The sequence below is a fragment of the Equus quagga genome, chromosome 6, assembly GCF_021613505.1.
Source record: "Equus quagga isolate Etosha38 chromosome 6, UCLA_HA_Equagga_1.0, whole genome shotgun sequence".
Taxonomy (NCBI): domain Eukaryota; kingdom Metazoa; phylum Chordata; class Mammalia; order Perissodactyla; family Equidae; genus Equus; species Equus quagga.
In genome coordinates, this window is record NC_060272.1 from 96,499,161 (window position 1) to 96,518,610 (window position 19,450).

The 19,450-nt window shown below is 37.3% G+C and overlaps 1 protein-coding gene across 2 annotated transcripts in view; it reads right to left on the reverse strand.

Moving 5' to 3' along the window:
* PCSK5 (proprotein convertase subtilisin/kexin type 5) overlaps positions 1 to 19,450 on the reverse strand; it is a 437,872-nt gene that overhangs the window by 269,726 nt on the left and 148,696 nt on the right. For both annotated transcript variants that reach the window (XM_046664811.1, XM_046664810.1), the window contains exons 6-7: positions 13,961 to 14,049; positions 10,229 to 10,401 (exon numbers count right to left, since the gene is read on the reverse strand). In XM_046664811.1, the coding sequence (XP_046520767.1) occupies positions 10,229 to 10,401; positions 13,961 to 14,049 (262 nt within the window). The remainder of the gene's footprint in view (positions 1 to 10,228; positions 10,402 to 13,960; positions 14,050 to 19,450) is intronic.

Sequence of the window (19,450 nt, forward strand, 5' to 3'; positions counted from 1 at the left end):
AAAGAGAAAGAGACAATATAAAGAAGTTCAGAACAAGCCAAATCAGCCGCCTGGATGCTAAATTCTCCAGGAGTCCAGAGAAGAGAGGTCCTGTTGCACTGTTCACTTTCATGACCATCATTACAGCTGCCGGCGACTCAGAGCTGTGTGCAGAGACGGGCCCATGTGAAACATTCGACAGGAGCGAATACCACAGAGCATGCTGGCAAAGAGCATAGGCTTTGCAAGAAGACAGAACCAAGTCTGAATCACAGTCACACTTCTTAATGGCTAGGTTACCTACTTTGCCAAGATTTAGTTTCCAAATCTATAAACTGAGTGAGGTCCTATGAGGATCATCTCTATGTCTAACTCAAGTGGCTAATTAATTAATTAATAATCATCATGATGTTTGCAATCCTGAACATTAAGTTTGATTGTTTCATCTTAAAGATGAGGACTGTAGGCTCAGGTTAAGTGAAAAAAATCTGCTATTAATGCCAGATAGACTTATAAATCATTTGATGTTGTCAACTCAGTTCAATTTATCCTTGTTTATCACACAGGGGCCTTTCTTTTCCGGTTACTGCTGTGTTTTGTTGAAGGAAATTGATGTGTCCTCCCTGTCAGCATTCTCAAATCTATGCTTAGAATCACAGAAACTCAGGATTGGTGTGGACCTTAACTTGACCTAATCCAATATCTGTATGATTTTGTATCCTCCCTAGAACAGGAACTCCAGACTATACTAGAATGACTCCTGTGATAAGGACTTCACTCACCCGCCAGTGGTCCAGTAGTCCTCATAAATAGAACAAAACAAATTAAAAGAAAAAGAGGACTGTTATTGATATCTGGTTAATCCATGAGTAGAACAGAGGGAATGAGAAGGGAATTTGCAAGTTAGTATAAACTACCCACGGGGTTAATAATGAATCTCTAAACTAAAACCGAAAACAAAGTGATAGTAAGTATTTGTTTGACATTTACACCTATACTAGGCTAGAACACATCTGTGCTCCTCTCCATAAAAATGCATCACGATTCACAATAACACACAAATCTAAATCTGATCCTTGGATATCAGACAACTTTGTGACGATTATAGAATGTGAGGCTGCATATGTATTTGTGAAAGACACATTGCTTTGTTTCCAAAATGGATAATCTTACATCGGGTCCACTCAGCAAGTCATTTTTGAGTTTTGTTAAAACTCTAAGACAGAGTTCCACCAGGATATAGTTAGATCCGACAGGAAGATTTTTAAAACAAACCCCAGTTAAAGTCAATTTTCATTAAGCGGAACCAATACTAAATAAGCTGCCTTGTCTATCTTTGCCTACCCATGTATCTTTCAAAAGTTTTACAACATTTGCCAATTAATTTAACAGCAATGTGTCATTTATTAAAATGCAAACTGGTACCAATCCTGCTACAGCTGGGTATATATATCTGATAAAAACATATCCCTCCCAAATGGAACTGGTTAACTTTATTATGATTATTACTACTGCTTTTACTATACAAGCTTGTTATACCTCTTCTCTCCCCTCTTGGTGAGCATATGCCTTTAATTTAAGGGTAGAGAAATGTGTGTGCGCACATGCATGTATAGAAGAGACAACGTGTGATTGTAAAGCAACATTGTGCTTTCAGCAAATATTCCAAACATCCAATCAGTTGTAAAATCTGGCAAATCAAAAAGAAATTGATGATGTGAAGGGGATATCGCAATCAGAGACTCAACAGCCAGGCTGTGCCCATAGACGTTCATCAAATGTTCTGCTTTCCATCTGGACCCCTGAACGGAAGAGTATAGGAGGATGGGATGAAGGCCACCGTTCCCACAGGGAGATTAGGGCCCAACGATTCTGATTTTGCTGACTTTGTTCCTCATCCTTGACGCTGGTTCTGTCATAAACTCATCGGAATGCCTTAATTGATAATCCCAAAGCTTTAAAAGCTAAAAGAAAAACAATCTGGAATTGAAAGTTTACTTGTAGATAAAATGGCAAAGCAAACTCTATAAGCTGTGCTCCTACGGTATCTACAATGAGCTGCATGATTTCTTCAGATAAAGATGAAAATAAATGCCAGACCAGTGCTTGGGCTGTATTGGGGACTTCAGAAATATTTCTTGAGTAAAATAATTAAGGAAGTACTGGTAACCTTCATGTAGGGTTTTCTGATTGCGGAAAAAGGAAAAGATTTGACTCCAAGTTTTTTTGCTCATTTTCTAAAGGATATTTTTAAACACACTTGTCAGGAAATTGTGAAATGCATTAGACGCCTGCTGATGAATATCAAATGCACCAAGTATTGTTAAAGTTTAATAATCCAAATGGGGCAAAAAAGATGATTCCAAGGCAACTAGACTGAACACATGAGTCTTGTTATTGTGTGCTGGGTAGTCTGTCCTTACTGCCTACCAGATTCTATTCACTGAAGGGACTTGTTTGTTTGCACTTTATTTAGAACGTTTATTCATCATTATGTGGTGAGCTCCTTAAAGACAAGTACTGAGTGTTATTCATCTTTCACTACCCCCTAGAAAAGTGCTTGGAATATTACCACCATGCAGAGAATGTCTCCTGAATGCAATCAGGAATGAATGAATGAATAAACAGTCTATCAAAGAAAACCTGAGGCAATTAGCTTCTTATTCTGACATCAAACCTCAGGTCACCTATATCTGAAACACTATCAACTGACTCACTCATTTTACAAAATCATTCTCCGATTTAGAACTGCCTGGGTGGATAAAGCCAAGAGCTCCCCCTGAGGGAAGGCTTCGCCAGTCATACCACGGAGCCAGGTCAAAGGATCATCACGGAAAGTGGGATCATGTCAGTTTGAATGACAGAAATTTTTAAATTGTCCTTTCCTAAGATGATATGTAAGATTTCGATTCTGAGACCCCTGGCAAAATTGTGAGAGATCTTAGATGTCCTCCTCGGAAGCTTAGAATGTTCCCTTGCTCATAGGGAGCAGTGATGAGCTTTAAAGAGAAGACAAATGACAAGATTTACACATAAAAAATACTTCTTTGGCTTCAGTGTTCATGCTGAATTGAAAGTTGAAGCTCAAGCTGGGAGGATGAAATTTTGGAAGTAAGCTATTGCTGAAGTCTATATAAGGGATGTTGGTTCTGACTGAGAGGGAAAGATAGCAGATTCCATAGACTTTTAGGAAGCAGTACAGGAAAGAAAGACTTACTGGATGACTAGGGTGAGGAAAGAAGAAATTACAGGTTAGAGGAAGGGAGACTGGGTGAACAGCAGTGACATCAACAGGTAAAGAAATACATAAATGTTGGCAAAAATGACTCAACCACTAAAATTATTTCTGGTTCTAACATTCTGACTCTAAAGGTCTAAGGAATTTAGCTGCATTTTCATGAAGTAGTTCCAAAGAATTTAAAATGAAATTAAATTGAACAGCAATCAAAAAAGTGAAAATAAAAGCTTCTGTGTGATTAAAAGTTTAAAACATTAAATAAAGTTAAACACATCTCTTTACTACAGGACTTCTCAGAACCTTTAATATGCTTTTAAATGTCCAAAGGGAGCATATAATAAACGATGTTTCTAAGTGTATTTGACAGCAAAACCCCTCTACCCCTCCTCCTTTTTTTAGCATTTTATTAATTAGTATTTTACGAAATAAACTTTAAAAAATATTCTCTTGGATATTTTGTCCCATTTATTTTGGCCATTCCTTAATAATAACCTTAAGATTATACACTTACCTTCCCTAAGGATCATTTAACAATATGAAATTGATTAAACTCAGAGATTTCAAACAATCAAGACTTTTTACAGTATTTTGCATGATTAATCAATATTTCACTTTTATTACTCTTGCTTTTTCAGTGGTGATAATGATTCAGATTCATAACATAATTAGAAACTTTACTATGTTCCAGGAACTCTGCTGAGTATTTCTCAGGCATTAATCATACGATCCTCACAATAGTCCTATAAACTAATTACTAGTATTTAGCTCCATTTTATAGAGGAACAAACTGATCCTCAGAGAGGCTAATTAACTTGAACAAAGAAAGAAAGTATTGGAACCCACTGGAGAGTCTGAATCCAGTGTTTGAGTACATTAATCACCAGACTATACCATGTATGTTAATAACTCATTTCCAAACTATTAAACAAAAACAATGTGCGATCCTTCAGTAAATTCACTCGGTATATGCAGCAAAACAGCATGGAAGTCATTCACACATTGACTCATACATGTATTCACTCACCCACTACACAGACACTGTTTGGGGTACTTGGGATACAGGAGAGAACAAAACTGTCAAACTCTGGGCCTTTATGGAGGAGACAGTTAATCAACAAGGTCAGTCACGTGTCGCTAAATGACAGGGATACATTCTGAGAAATGTGTCTTTAGGTGATTTTACCATTGTGCAAAAATCAGTGTACTTACACAAACCTAGATGGTATAGCCTACTACACACCCAGGCTCTATGCTACTAATCTTACGGGACCACTGTTGTATATGTGGCCTGTTGTTGACTGAAACATCATTATGCAGTGCATGACTGTAAATATAATAAATAGAAGGAGGGATGATAATTGCCAAATGGGTTCTGAAAGTTTGGAGTATATGTGTGTTATATTGTCTATGGGAAGAAGCAAGCAGGCCGCCTTGTTAGCACAAAGTTAGAGGAGAGCTCAGAGAAGCGCACTGGGTTTCACACACGGAGGTCACTGTGACCTTGACAGGAACAACTTCAGTGGAGTGATGGGGCAGAGTCCTGATTTAGTGGTTTCAAGAGATGACGGGAAAAATCAGCTTGTAGAGGGCAAGTATGGACAATGGTTTCAAGGACTTTTGTTCTAAAGAGAAAATGAGAAAGGAGGTGGTAAATGGAAGGAGACAAAGAGACAAGACAGGGATTCTTCTAACTGTTGAGATAGGGGGATTAACAGTACGAAGATATGTAGAAGGCAATAATACAATTGAGAGGGAAATTCTGATGATGAAAGAAAAGAGAATTGATGGAGCCATGTCTTTCATGAGGTGAGAAGGGGTGGGGTCCAGTGAAGAAATGGAGGAGGTTCACTTAGGTAGAAGATGAGCGATTAATTCACCACAGTAACAGGAGAAAAGCCAAAGTATGTGTTCAGAGATGAAGGCAAGACATCAGATGGGCCAAACAAAACAGAACATGTAAAAGAATTAATTAGATTTCTTTGAGGCCCACATTCTGACTTCTTTAGCTATGCTGAATATCTGTTTTCTGTAAAAGTGGGGAGAACAGTATCAGTCTTATGAGATTATTGTGAAGATTAAAAGTTACCTATTTTAGGGCTTAGAAGAGTGATGACAGTATAACAGACTGGCAAATGTTAAATGTTGCATCGTCATCATCATCATCATTACTTGTATGCAGTCCAAATTATATACCCCCAATTCTTGCATTTAATGTTATAGCTCCTTTGCATCAAATAAAATGGAATCTTTGGTAGAAAGAGCAAGCTGTCAATTGTGACATGATTTGTTCAACATAGTTTAATGCAATTTTTGCACATTAATTCTTAACGGGCTATAAATTGAATCAATTTTGATTTTGTTAAAACAGTGTTACATGCTATTGAGCCAAATCCTTATTTTAAACAAATAGGGAGCATTCTTAAATCCAATATTTGCTATGTTTTTTGATTAGTAAATGGAAGGAATGGATACAATCAATACTTGGACTCCCTGAGCAAAATTTATTTCTTTCCTTTGTGAAAATCTTTCTTGATTCTTAGGCTTCTCTTTCTTGTTACCAGTCTCTCTAGCTGTCGTAACATTGTTGCCCTCCTAGTCCCATTCATCATCAACTCTTTCTTGGACCATTTCAATCTTCCACTCTTGCCTCTTCATCTCTCACCCACATACAGTCCATTCTCACAGCAGTGACCTTTCAAAATTGTGTATCTCATCAGGCCACTACTCTGCTGAAAACCTCCAGTGGATTTCTGTAACAGATCAAAACGCAAACAGCCTCACAGTTTAGAGACACTGCTGAGCTGGCTGGCCCCTGCCTACCTCTCCAGCACATCTCCTACTGCCTGCATTCTGTTCACGTTGCTCCCAACGCCCTAGCATTCTGTTCTAGGAATACACCCAAATCATTCTCCTCTTGGGATGCTTTACTCTTGCTGTTCCTTTTGCACAGAACATTCCTCCCACATTTCTCCCCCTACTGGCTTCTTATCATTTATATCCCTCCTCACGTATCAACTCCTCAAAGAGGACTCGTTGTCCTCTCTAACTAAAGCAATTCTGTCCGCCCCCAGTCATTGTTCTATTTCATTCATAACGCTTATCCTTAGCTCAGATTGTCTTGTTTCTATGCGTGTTTGTTTCCTGTCTTGTTGCTAGAATGTAGGGACGTTTATGTATTACATATAAGACTTAGATGTCTTCTTCACTCCTTTACAGTATATAGAAAGTGGGAATTCACTAAGTTTAACAGAAAGAATAAATAAAGTCCAATTCCTGTATTTTTGTAGACGATGTAGTTAAAATATGAATAAACCAGAAAGACTTTAGGCTGCCACCTGGACTTTCACTCCCAGCTACCTGAAGGAATTATTTTATTAGTCACTTATTCCTTCATTCTTTAAATCACTCAGCCAAAAAATCAGTTATTTCTTTCTTTGCTGTGCTCTGTAATCTAACTTATTTTCTATATATTTGACAGTGTATATTATATAAAAAACAATCAGAATCATCTCAAAGAATATAAAATGTACTGTCTCACTTGATGCCTTATAACAGAAGAGTGAAAGGTTTCTTTTTCCTGCAAAAGACTATCTAATATGCTTTAAAAATATTAAATTATATATTCATAGATATTTAGAGAAACATCCCTTGGGAAAATATAGATTTAATTCATGACTACAAACATGGATAAAAGAAATGAATTTGTATATTGAGAGGTTATCTTGAAACTGAAGATGTGCTTTTAAGGGCAAGTGAAATTGAAGGCAAGTAGAGACATGGGAAGAACAAAGTAAGTAACATCACAGAACCATATTTTACCATATTATTTTTAATCTACCACTACAGGTAACCCAATGGAATTACCTAGAACTCTGCAGTGTGGAAATGGTAGAGAAGAGAAGGATGGAGAACTGAGGAAAAATGTAAAGTTTTTTGGAAGGACATGATCTCTTCTCTGAAAAAATTATCTATCTATCTATCTATCTATCTATCCGTATGTATACAAAACTTACTTATTGAGCACCTATTATATTCTAAGTATTCTGTCAATTGCTGTATATGCATCATCATCTCATTTAACACACGTAACAGCTCTGTAAGTAAGTACTATCATCACCCTATTTTAGATGAGGGAATGGAAGCAGAGAGGTAATCTGATCGACTTCAGTTCAGAGAGTAGTAAATGACAGATCCTGGACTCAACCCTACCCTAAATCTGAAGCCTGTGTGTATCAAACACATAAAAACTCTATCTTGATGATTTTATTACATTTAAATGGATCACCAATGCTTTTCCATAATTAGGTGTGCAATGCTAGGAGCCAGAGAATAATTTGTTTTCCTTAACAGTTATTTCTTTTGTTACCACCTCACCTCTAAAAGTAAATGATTTGTTTTAAAACTAAACTCCCTTTTTTCCAGATTAAAATCTTGAGAGCTCTTCAATGGAATAAATTATGGTATATCCATACTCCAAAAATTTTCGAAATATTAAAATAAATGAGTTCTATCCTTATGGACTGCCCCAGAAGGATGTCCTTGAAAACCTATTAGGTAAAAACAGCCATGTGCAGAGGCCATCGATCCCTGTTTGGTATATGAATGGGCACAGGAGTACCGAAAGATGGAGTCCAGACTCTTAACAGTGGTTATCTAGTTGGTGGGAAATCTATTTTTAACTTCATCTTTATAGTAGGATTTGTTATAATAAGTATGGGTTACTTTTGTCATTAATGATGAGTTTTAGAGTAAACTTTTTCAAAAGTATCTATTTCTAAATATAATCTTATATGTTTGAATAGCTATCTCAGATGATCATGTTTCTAATCTTAACCATTTTTTCCTTCAAAGCATAACATTTTTGTTTTCCACATTGAGTTTCCATTTAAGATTTCCATTGAATAAAAGATTCCCTAGCAAAAATAAATCTGAAAACAACTGGTTTCTATCAGATTCAATGACAGCTATTACATATGGGGCATTCTCTCTATATATGTACACCCACAAGGCTCTGTGCATTACTAATATACATATATTCTCACATTAATGAGAAATTCCAGATTGCTCTTTATTGTATTAAGAGCCCTACAAGAACAAGTCAAACATTAAATATGAACGAAGCTTGATGTATTTAACTTGAATGACCATTCTATTGATGGCACAGAGAGAGAGAACAGTAATCCGCAGGGCTTTGGTAATGAAACCACCTGATTACTTGGAGTGCATTCATTCGGCATTCAGGTATCTTGAAAGGAAAATTCTAGGCAATGATTTAAAACATCATCCTATAGTTTAAAAGGCCTCTAATGCAGCTGAAAATTGGCAGAGCTAGAAAGTATGTCTTAACCAAACCTGAGCTATGTTTTACTCAGGAAGTGCATACGAAACATGTGCCTAAGTGTTCCCCTCCAGTCTATTTCAGAAGGGCCAGGAGACTGCTTAGCTCAGTCTTCTGATTAAAGCTCTACACCAATCCCACAAAGGCAGAAGAATCATGATTATTTGTACTCCAGCTGCAACGTTACATGAATCAACTGCATGCATCCCACTGCTCCAAAGCTGGGCTGAATATAGAAGCACCCTGTGGTTAGCGTAATCTGTAGTAAATTAAATTAAATTCAACAAACGTTTACGAAGTACTCACTAGAGTTCAATATATGCTATGGGTTTTGCAAAGCCCATAAAGATGGGTAGAGCACAGGCTCTGCTCTCTAGGAACTTACGATTTAGTGAGGAGGATACCAGCAAAGCTAACACTGATCAAAAGCACAATATGATAAAGATTTTAGGGAACACCAGTAAGAATATAAAGTCGAGGAGGTACAGAGTGGGGACTGCATATACTTAATTCTAGTTTGGGCAGTGAGAAGGCTCCTGGGAAGAAGGGACATTTTAGCTGAGGCTTAATGGTCAATAGGATTTGGCTGTACAGTAGGAAATGGGAGTGGGACAGGGACTTGCAGGGAAAGCAGGATGTGCTGACGGATAGGAAGAGTGGCATATGCTTACATTACAAACAAGTAAAAAGAAATGAGGAAGCGGGGCCAGCCAGTGGCCTAGTGGTTAAATTTGGTATACGCTGCTTCAGCAACCTGGGTTCAGACCTACAGCACTTGTCTATCAGTGGCATGCTATGATGGTGGCTTATACACAAAAGAAAGGTAGATTGGCAAGAGATGTTGGCTCCGGGTGAATCTTCCTCAGCAAAAAAAAAGAGAAATAAAGAAAAAAAAAGAAATGAGGAAGAAAAGGGATCAGCTCAGATCATGATTAAGACGTATGCTTTAAATCACCCAAAGTTTCATTCACGAGTAAGAAAGAGAGAGGAGTCCCTTTTGGTGGAGTTTTCCTCCTTTCATGATTACAAGGATATAGCATCTTTATTTTTTATTTAATTAAAATAAGACAGAATTTTTTAAGATCTGTAGTCTAAAACAGACATTTTATTACATTAGATTCTGTGGTCAGTTTTTTGGAGAGGAGTGGTCAGTGAATTTTTTAGTGAAATCAAGAAAATGATGATCTGTTAAGCTGTCTGGTTAGGGAACTTGCAAGCCAGCATAAAAATAATATTGTCCTGGGACAGAGGGGGAACTAGGGAAGGAACTGCAGAAGGGAGATGCCCAGAAGGGCATTGTAGAATGATGTACCAACACCAAGCGGAGAGTTTCAACATCTCCACTTCTCAATCGCACACTCCCAAGAATTTACTTCTCCAAATGCAAGATTAACACATTAATGAAAATATTTCCTTTGAGCAGATCTAAGCACCCAAATATACCTCTTTTCTCGTCAGGGGAAGCGCTAGCTCTTAGTTCATTTGCACACCAGATAAAATACACAATCCCAAAGGTTCAGCACCTCTTGCCATTGACTCGTCTCCTGGCTCAGCCTATGAGCTCCATCCATTCCTCCAGAGTGGAGGATCAGAACCCAGAGTTTCGTAGACGGCTTCATATGATAATCATCACTGACTGGCATAATATGAGCCCAGGTGCTTTTGAAACCTACCATTCTAACGCCATTTTCAAAGGCTTGCCGGGTGAGTGGAGCTGGTCCATCCACGGTCTTGCCATCATCATCTGGGCCCCAGCTTGCACTGTAGATGTGCACGTGCTGGGGATTGAAGCTAACCGATTTCGCTTCAACCATGTCCGTCACATCTCCATCTAGCATTCGGACTCCTTCAAGAGAGAAGGGACGTAGCTCGATTAGAGGCTTTGCTATATAACCCCCAAACAGCCCAAGATATATTCCAGTGATAGCATTTTTTGGAGAAAGAATAAACTTCTAACCAACACTTGAGTATATTTTCCTCAGAAAAGGATAATGCAGACCTTTCCGAAGCTTTCCTGGGGAGAAAGGAAGTTACACTGCATGTAAAAGAGCAAAACTTATTTAAACTCTTTTTCACCCGCTACTTTTTTGTTTTTTTGAGGAAGATTAGCCCTGAGCTAACGGCTGCCAATCCTCCTCTTTTTGCTGAGGAAGACTGGCCCTGACCTAACATCCATGCCCATCTTCCTCTACTTTATATGTGGGACGCCTACCACAGCATGGCTTGCCAAGCAGTGCCATGTCCACACCCGGGATCCCAACCAGCGAACCCCAGGCCGCCAAAGCGGAACGTGGGCACTTAACCGCTGTGCCACTGGGCCGGCCCTATTCTCTTTTTCTAAGTTTCCACAATCTCTCCCTTCTCTTTATTCCTGTCTTAAAGTGAGTACTTGACAAAGAGAGCCTCAAGCAATCCATCTTCCCTAAATTTCTCTTCATTAGATAACTTGTGTTCATAATCGGTGCAAAACTTTCTGACCTCAGCAGTCTTACAAAATCTGGAAAGCTGCCAAGTTAGGTTGGTCTAATTTCCTCCATATTTAACATTATCTCCTAATCTGTAAGACTGATGGGAACTTACCATATTATTTTTTTGCCAAGTAATTTATAAGTCGAATAAGGGAGAACGTTCTCTGTGCATGTAACACATCAAATAATTCTCAAAGGGTTTTAGCAATGTGTAGTCATTAATCTTCATTTAAGTATATTTCCGCCAGACAGATAGGAATTTATTATTAACCTTAATTTGCAAAAATGGACAGTAAGATACTAAAAAATAAATTATACATCCAATGTTAGGCTTTCCTTTTTTCCTTTTACTTTGGAGACTCACAATAATAAAACATCTAATTGTTAAGTAAACATCTCTCTCCTTCAGCTTAAGCTAAATACCATCACTGAGATATTATATTATTTTAAAATTATATCTTTAGAGCCCAAATTTACTCCTTAGGAAAACCTAGTTATCTAGTAGGATTTCAAGTTTTTATTGGTCACCAATAAATGGGGTTAAATAATAAAACCCCAAATCAGGCAACTTTAGATACTATGTGGTTTGAAGTGGGAATTCTGATAGAAAATAAAAATACTCTTGAAGGAACTATATCTTCTTTATGCTTTCAAAAATATGTTTACCTTTTAATGACAAAACTAAAAAACACCGAAAAAACAGAAAGAATGACAACGAATCGATATAGCCAGTACTCAACAACTACCAACATTTTGTCACATTTTCTTCATCTAAAAATATAAATATCAGGCTAAACCATTTTAAATTCCATGACAGTTGTGACACTCTATCCTTTAATATCTTTTCCAAAAAAAAAAAAAAAAATGGAAACAAACACTCAGTCAACATTAAGTTTCCCCAAAGCATTTCTCAAGACATTGCATTTGGTTACTGTATCTCTTGACTGTCTTCTCCAGACTTCTGGATTTTTAAAGGGGATATATATAAACAGGTGAGGGGGAGAACAAAGTTTATGAACAAGTCCCTTTAAAAATTACGGAATGCAAATTGTACTTAGAAAACTTGTCAACAGTTTGTTTTGTGGGGGCAGGATACCCAGCAAGATGCTCTGGGTGTACTGGGTCCTGAGCAGCCATTGGTTTTTCATTTCACATGAATATTCAAAATACATCTGCACGGTTTTTAACAAAGAAACCTTACTTCCTATTTAAAAGCAAAAAATGGAACGATTTTCCCAGTACAGGGAGGTCTGAAATAAACCCTGGAGTATCTACCAGCTCTAAATGCCAACATGCAGGAGTATCCACACAACACCTGAATTCAGTTTCTATGTCATGCAATTTATGTGAAGTTCATGAAGAAAAGGCTGGATAAAATCATATCTAGAGGGTAATATTAATTTTCTAACCAAAAATTGATGAGTAAAAATTTCCTTTCCTCAAGTTTAAAGATGAAAGGTTGCTTTGTCTTCATTTAACTACAAGCCTTCATTCCTGGGTCTGAGGAGTTAAATTTATAATTCAGAATGTTCTCGTTCTCAGGACGACAGAACATTTGTGAGTCATTGCCACACATTCATTTTTTTTCCTGAGGTCCTGTTCAGTCAGCTAGGTCAGCAGTTTATCTGTGAGGTTCACAAGTTCACCCCTTCATCCCCTCAAGGTAGTGAGCGCTGGGTTAGCATTGGAGAGTGATGACGGGGACATGGATGTGTGGCTGTGTATGTGAGACTGTGTGTCCCGGACAGCAAGAAGGGTTGATCAGATGGCCACCAGTCATCTGATTGTCTTCAGAAGAGCAGGGGTCTCCAGCACCCTCATCATTCTTCATGGGGAAGTCTTTGTCTGCCTTCCCCAGCTCCTCCATAAACACTCCCCTTGACACACAGCAGATGCTCTCAGAGCGCAGCTAATTACTGGTTAACAAGCTGCCGTCCTCTAAGAATTCAGGGTGAAATAAAGGAAAGAGGTCACGTTTACTGAGGACTGACAATCAAGGCAGTCTCAGAAAATCTTTTCTTAGCACCATTATTATATACCCAAAATAATTCATGTTACAAGATCTCTACATTAACCCTAGAAAGGACTCATTTTTATCTTTTAGATCCAACTCCATTTACCACGTGAAAACAAATAATGCATTGGAAACAGGGGTGTCAGCCTGGTTCCAGGAACTTCATTTATCTTATGACACCCTTTAGGACACCTCCACAGGACACTTCAAAGCCATTAGGATCTGTACCATCTCTTCCGATGTTTTCTTCCTTTTGTGTGTGGCTGTGGCAGCCGGCTGTACTAACAAAGCTGATTATAAATGGGAAAGTAAGAGTTTGCTTCTGTTAACGCCTGGATTTATACTGCTTTGGTTGGAGCCTTGTAGTAGCATATGCAAATTTGAGCTTGCGCATGTGTATGTATGTTTATATATAATCCGAAATTATTGTTAACAGTCTCACTACATTACGGGACTTCAAAAATAGATTTTACCATTTACCATTTTAATTGCAGTTAAAAGGAGATTTTTATAAAGGCTGTGGAAAAGAAAAAAAAAGATTTTCTGCTCTAACAGAATTTCAAAGTGCTGCCTTCCACAGAGATATTATGGCCTATTGTTTATATTATTAGTTCTTTCTGACCCAAACACCAATTGTATAGTTCGGTACAGATGTCAACGACCCCATTTTCACTATTGGGCAATGTTTTTTCATGCTGGTTTAAAGAAAGAAATGTCTGTGCTTGTGACACTTCAGAGATACTGGCTCAGAAGCCATTAACCGTATTTAATAACCCATGTTAACGTGGTCATTTTGCTGTCAGCAACAGTTGAACACTACCATGCAAACATATGCCTGTCTTTAGTTCAAAAAGGGGCCTGAAAATCAGTTAGCGCAAGAGCTCTTGGCTATTTCTCTATCCACCTAAGTGTGTTTCCCATACCTCCGATCTTGGCGTTGAAAGCAATTCCGACTGTGCAGTGCGAGTTGTTTGCTGCGGCTGCCACTTCTCCAGCACAGCGGGTCCCATGTCTGCAGGGAGAACACACACACTTTCTAAGGTAAGACACTCCATTCTCACAAACTCAACACAGCACTGCCACCACCCAAACTTCAAAGTAGTGACGAATGTATCAAGCTGTGGGTGTTTCTGGAGCTTCCTACCCAAGTAGCACTAAGTCTGTCCACAGCAAACATTTAGCACTTCATTACATTCTGCTTTGGATAACGTTCTTGGTGTGTTTATTTTTGATATCTTGCTTTCCCAACTAGAAAATCTCCTTGAAGGCTAAAAAGGAATTGTATGTTTCTTTGTATTCTCCAAGCTTCCACTGTCTAATATGGTAACCACCAGCCATATGTGGCTATTGGGTACTTGAAATGTGGCTAGTATGACCTTATCTCCATTTTAATTTTAATTAAATTAAAAAACTAGTACTCAATTCAATTATTTAAAAACTTAAGTTAATTTTTTTGATGTGGAGAAAAGGGAACCCTCATACACTGCTGGTGGGAATGCAAACTGGTAGAGTCACTATGGAAAACAGTATGGAGATCCCTCAAAAGATTAAAATTGGAAATACCATACGAATCAGCTATTCCACTTCTGGGTATTTATTCAAAGAACATGAAAACACTAATTCAAAAAGATATATGCACTCCCATGTTCATTGTAGCACTATTCACAATAGCCACGACTTGGAAGTGCCCATCAATGGATGAACGGATAAAGTAGGTGTGGTATATGTATATACAGTGGAATACTACTCAGCCACAAAAAAGACATTTGAGACAACATGGATGGACCTTGAGGGTATTATGCTAAGTGAAGTAAGTCAGACAGAGAAAGACAAAGACTGTATGATTTCACTCATATGTGAAAGATAAACAAACATACAGATAAGGAGAATGGATTGGTGGTTACCACAGGGGAAGAGGGCAGAGGAGGACAAAAGGGGTAAAGGAGCACATATGCATGATGATAGATAAAAACTGGACTGTTGGTGGTGAATGGGACACAGTCTATACAGGAGCTGAAATATAATAATATATACCTGAAATCTGCACAATGTTATAAACCAATATGATCTCAATAAAATAATTTTTAAAAAATGTAAGAATGCGGGTATAGGAGAACCTACTTCTTAAACTGTAAACTTAAATACAAGTCAAGTATCTCCAATGAAAATCTACCATCTAAAATGGGATGTGCTTGGGGCCCCAGCCTGGTGGCACAGTGGTTAAGTTTGTGCACTCCGCTTTGGTGGCCCAAGGTTCACAGGTGTGGATCCTGGGCACAGACCCACACATCACTCAGCAAGCCATGCTGTGGCAGCGTCCCATATACAAAATGGAGAAAGACTGGCACAGACGTTAGCACAGGGACAATCTTTCTTAAACAAAAAACCCGAAACAAAAAAAAATAATAAAATAAAATGGGATGTACTGTAAATACACACTGGATTTCAAAGATTTGATATGATAAAAACAAGAAGGTGAATATCCCATTAATAATTGTTTTATATCAATTACATATTGAAATATTTTATTTAGTAAAAATTATCAAAATTTATTTCACCCGTATGTTTTCACCTTTTCTACAGCTTTTTAAAAATGTGGCTACTAGAAAAGTAAACAATTTTTTCTGAAAGATATCCCCCCTATTTCTCACCACAATAACTTGGTTCCTTGTACAGAAAAATCTTCTAGCTGAACGGACTTCTAAGATCATCTTATCCAAGGATGGCAAAGAAATTTCACGTGCAAAGCACAATCTGTTTAGAAATGGTGGCCCATGACAGTGTGCTGAGAAGGCTGAGCCCAGAGGAAGACAACCAGGACTAATGACTAATGTCTGCCCTGGATGCAGAAGAGGGATGTGACACCATCAGGGGGCATTTGTCATTGCTACTCAAATCCAATGCTCACCCCCATTCCCTCATTTTTAGAAATGAGGGCACTTAAGGAGGCCCTGAGACATAAAGGGACAGCTGAAAGCGGCCAAACAGTGACTAAAACTCAGGCCCTTCAAATTCCATTTTTTTAAAGTGCTTTTTATTTTACAGCACAGGTGCCCCAGACCACACTTGTCAGGGGACATGACTACAGTTTGTGCAACTATAAACAAGTTGCTGCTTACAACTCATAGATACACGCACGCATTTACACAAAAGAGATACATCCTGCTTTTTCCACTTAGTAAAGTCATGCCTATCTTTCTATATAAACATTAATCTATGTATCATTTAAATGGTATTATTCTACGTAATCTTTGAAATGGCAAATATATATATTCTGTAAGCACACACACACACACACCATAGCATCTTTAACAAATCCTCTATTCCTGTAAATTTACACAGTTTTTCACTAATATTAATAAGGCTACGAAGAAGAATCTGGAGTATATAATTGTATACCTTGGGGCCAATTCCTAGAAGTAGAATTACTGGATCAAAGAGTACAGAATATATGGTCAAATTGTTAACAGCAGATGAAAGTAATAAAACCAATCCTAAAAACTGCAAGATTAATAAACATTACCATAAAACATCAAATGTTTGTGCATGACAAAAAAGGAAAGACCATAAGCTTGAATGACAATATGAAGAACAGAGAAAATATTTGGACAAACCCCTGTGTACATAAATTCCTACGTATGAGTTTTTCCATCTTTTTCATCCTTGCCAATCTGACATGAGAAAAATGTTATCTTCTTGTTGGTTCTCTGTTTTATCCCCTCTGATGACATTTGATGTTATGCATCTTCTCAAATATTTATTAGCTATTTATATTTCTTGCTTTGTGAATAACCTTTTCATGCCTTTTGTTCAAATTTCTCACTGCCTTTCCATCATATCTGTTGCGTATACATTTCCAAAGTTGTTATTTGGAACATAACGATCTTGTTTATGGCAATTTTAGGTTGTTATACACAATATTTAATTTTGATGTACTCATAATTATCTGACCTTTCTGATATTTGGTTGTGCCACGTTAATCATCAGAAAAATGATCGATTTTTAAAAGAAAAAATATTTCTTTTGTAAGCCCCAAACTAATTTTCCCCTGAATCTAGCAATTATTTACTATGACCCTTCATTAGGCTCTATTGCATATGAATTCAGGGTGTAAGTTATTTTTATTCAAATGTCAAACTCCCTTTATGAGTCTGTTGTTCTTGTATTTCGTTGTATCTATTATTACTTAATGCAAGTGCTACTGGATCATAAGATCTCTGTTTTCAATTCTGCTTTGGTCTGTTCTTTGGTCCATGGGTTATTTAGGAATATGATTTAAAATTTTCAAATATATATAGGTGTTTAGTTATGTTTTTGCTATCAGTCAATAACTTGATTACTTTGTGATAAAAAAAGATAATTTTTATGAACCAATTGTTTGGATTTTGTGAGACCCACACAATGATCAAGTATATGATCAATTTTTATAAATGTTCCATGTGCTTCAAAGGATGTATATTCTCCAGTTGTTCTTTATAAGTCCATTACGTTACGCTTGTTCATTATATTGTGGACTTAATGTTCTTTGCAGTTCTATTGATTTTTATTTTATTTAGAATGGAATTATTAAATCTTTCCAGTGAAACAAACCATTTATGAATACGTAGTAACACTCTATGATTCTTGCAGTCAAAGAAAAAATTAAAGATATCTGGTTAATATTTTTGTATACCTTTTTGCTCCTTTTACTTTTAAACCTTCTGTGTTCATATTAGGTATATCTCGTAAATAGAATGTCTTTTTGAAGCTAGGCTAACTATCTTTGTCTTTAATTCGAGTCCATTTACAGAGACTGTATCTATTGATATATTCATGTTCATTTCTGTATTTTTTTTCCCCTGTACTAGTTTGGATGTTATACATTATATTATTTAGTGGTTATCTTAAGTATTTGATCATGGATACCTAACATCACAAAGTCTAAAGTTATTAATATTTTTCAGCTTTTCTCAAACAAAACAGACTTTAGAAAGTTTTAACTCTGATTGTCTACTTCTTGACACATAGGAGCTCCCAATGATTATAGTTACACATTGGATTTTTCTTAACTCTAGAAATTACCCATTAATGTTACTACTTTAAACAATCAGTGTTTGTTTAGATTTACAAATACATTCTTTGCTCTGTTTCTTTTTGTAGTTCATGCTTCCTTCTGGGATTACTGATTTTTTTTTTTTAAGATTTTATTTTTTTCCTTTTTCTCCCCAAAGCCCCCCGGTACGTAGTTGTATATTCTTAGTTGTGGGTCCTTCTTGTTGTGGCATGTGGGACACCGCCTCAGCGTGATTTGATAAGCGGTACCATGTCAGCGCCCAGGATTGGAACTGACAAAACACTGGGCTGCCTGCAGCGGAGCGTGTGGACTTAACCACTCGGCCACCGGGCCAGCCCCACTGATTTCTTTCTGAAGAACATTCTGTAAACATACCCTTTAGAGAGTCTTTTGGTAGCCTCAGAAAATGACTTTGTTTTACTGCTGTTCTTGAAAAATAATTTCATTGGATATAGAATTCTAGATCACAGCCCTTCAATGATGCCATTCCGCTGTCTTACAGCTTCCACTGTTTCTGGTGAGAAAACAGCGATCTGGGAATTTAGTTTTCTCTGGATGATTTTCAGATCTCTTTGTATTTTCTATTCTGCAGGTTCATTAAAATGTTGTATGCATGGATTTTTAAAAATTCTTTCTTGGAATTCCAAAACCTGTAGTTGAATGTTTAAATCTACACAAGTCTCACTAGTACCTTTGAAAACTGCCTTTCAGAATCCCAATTAAGCATACATCAGACCTCTTCACACTATCTTGTTCTTTAATCTCACCATCACACTTCCCATATCTTCTCTCTGGACTGCATTCAGTGTAACTTGCTCAGTTCTATATTTCAATTATCTTATCTTCAGCCAGGACTAATCTCCTGTTTAATCCATTCACTGCATTACTCATTCCAATTATTACATGTTTTATTTTTTGAAGTTCTTTTTCAAATCCACCTGGTTAATTTGGACAGTCTTTTTTTCTTAAAAATACTTTTCAGGGCAAGCGCAGTAGTGTAATGGTGAAGTTCACACGTTTCACTTCAGTGGCTCAGGGTTCAGATCCCTGGTACAGATACCACTCATCCAGCCATGCTGAGGCAGTGTCCCACATACAACATAGAGAAGACTGGCAAAGATGTTAGCTCAGGGACAATCTTCCTCAACCAAAAAGAAGAAGATTGGCAACAGATGTTAGCTCAGGGCCAATCTTCCTCACCAAAGAAAAACCTTTTTGGTATTCATTTCTTGATACATATAAATGATATCTAGTAATTCTAAAATATGTGAATCAAATTCTGCTATTTATTTTGCTGCTGGCTTGTTTTCATGGTGATGTTTTCCTTATGTAGTAGGTGAACTGTCTATTTAGAAAGTCA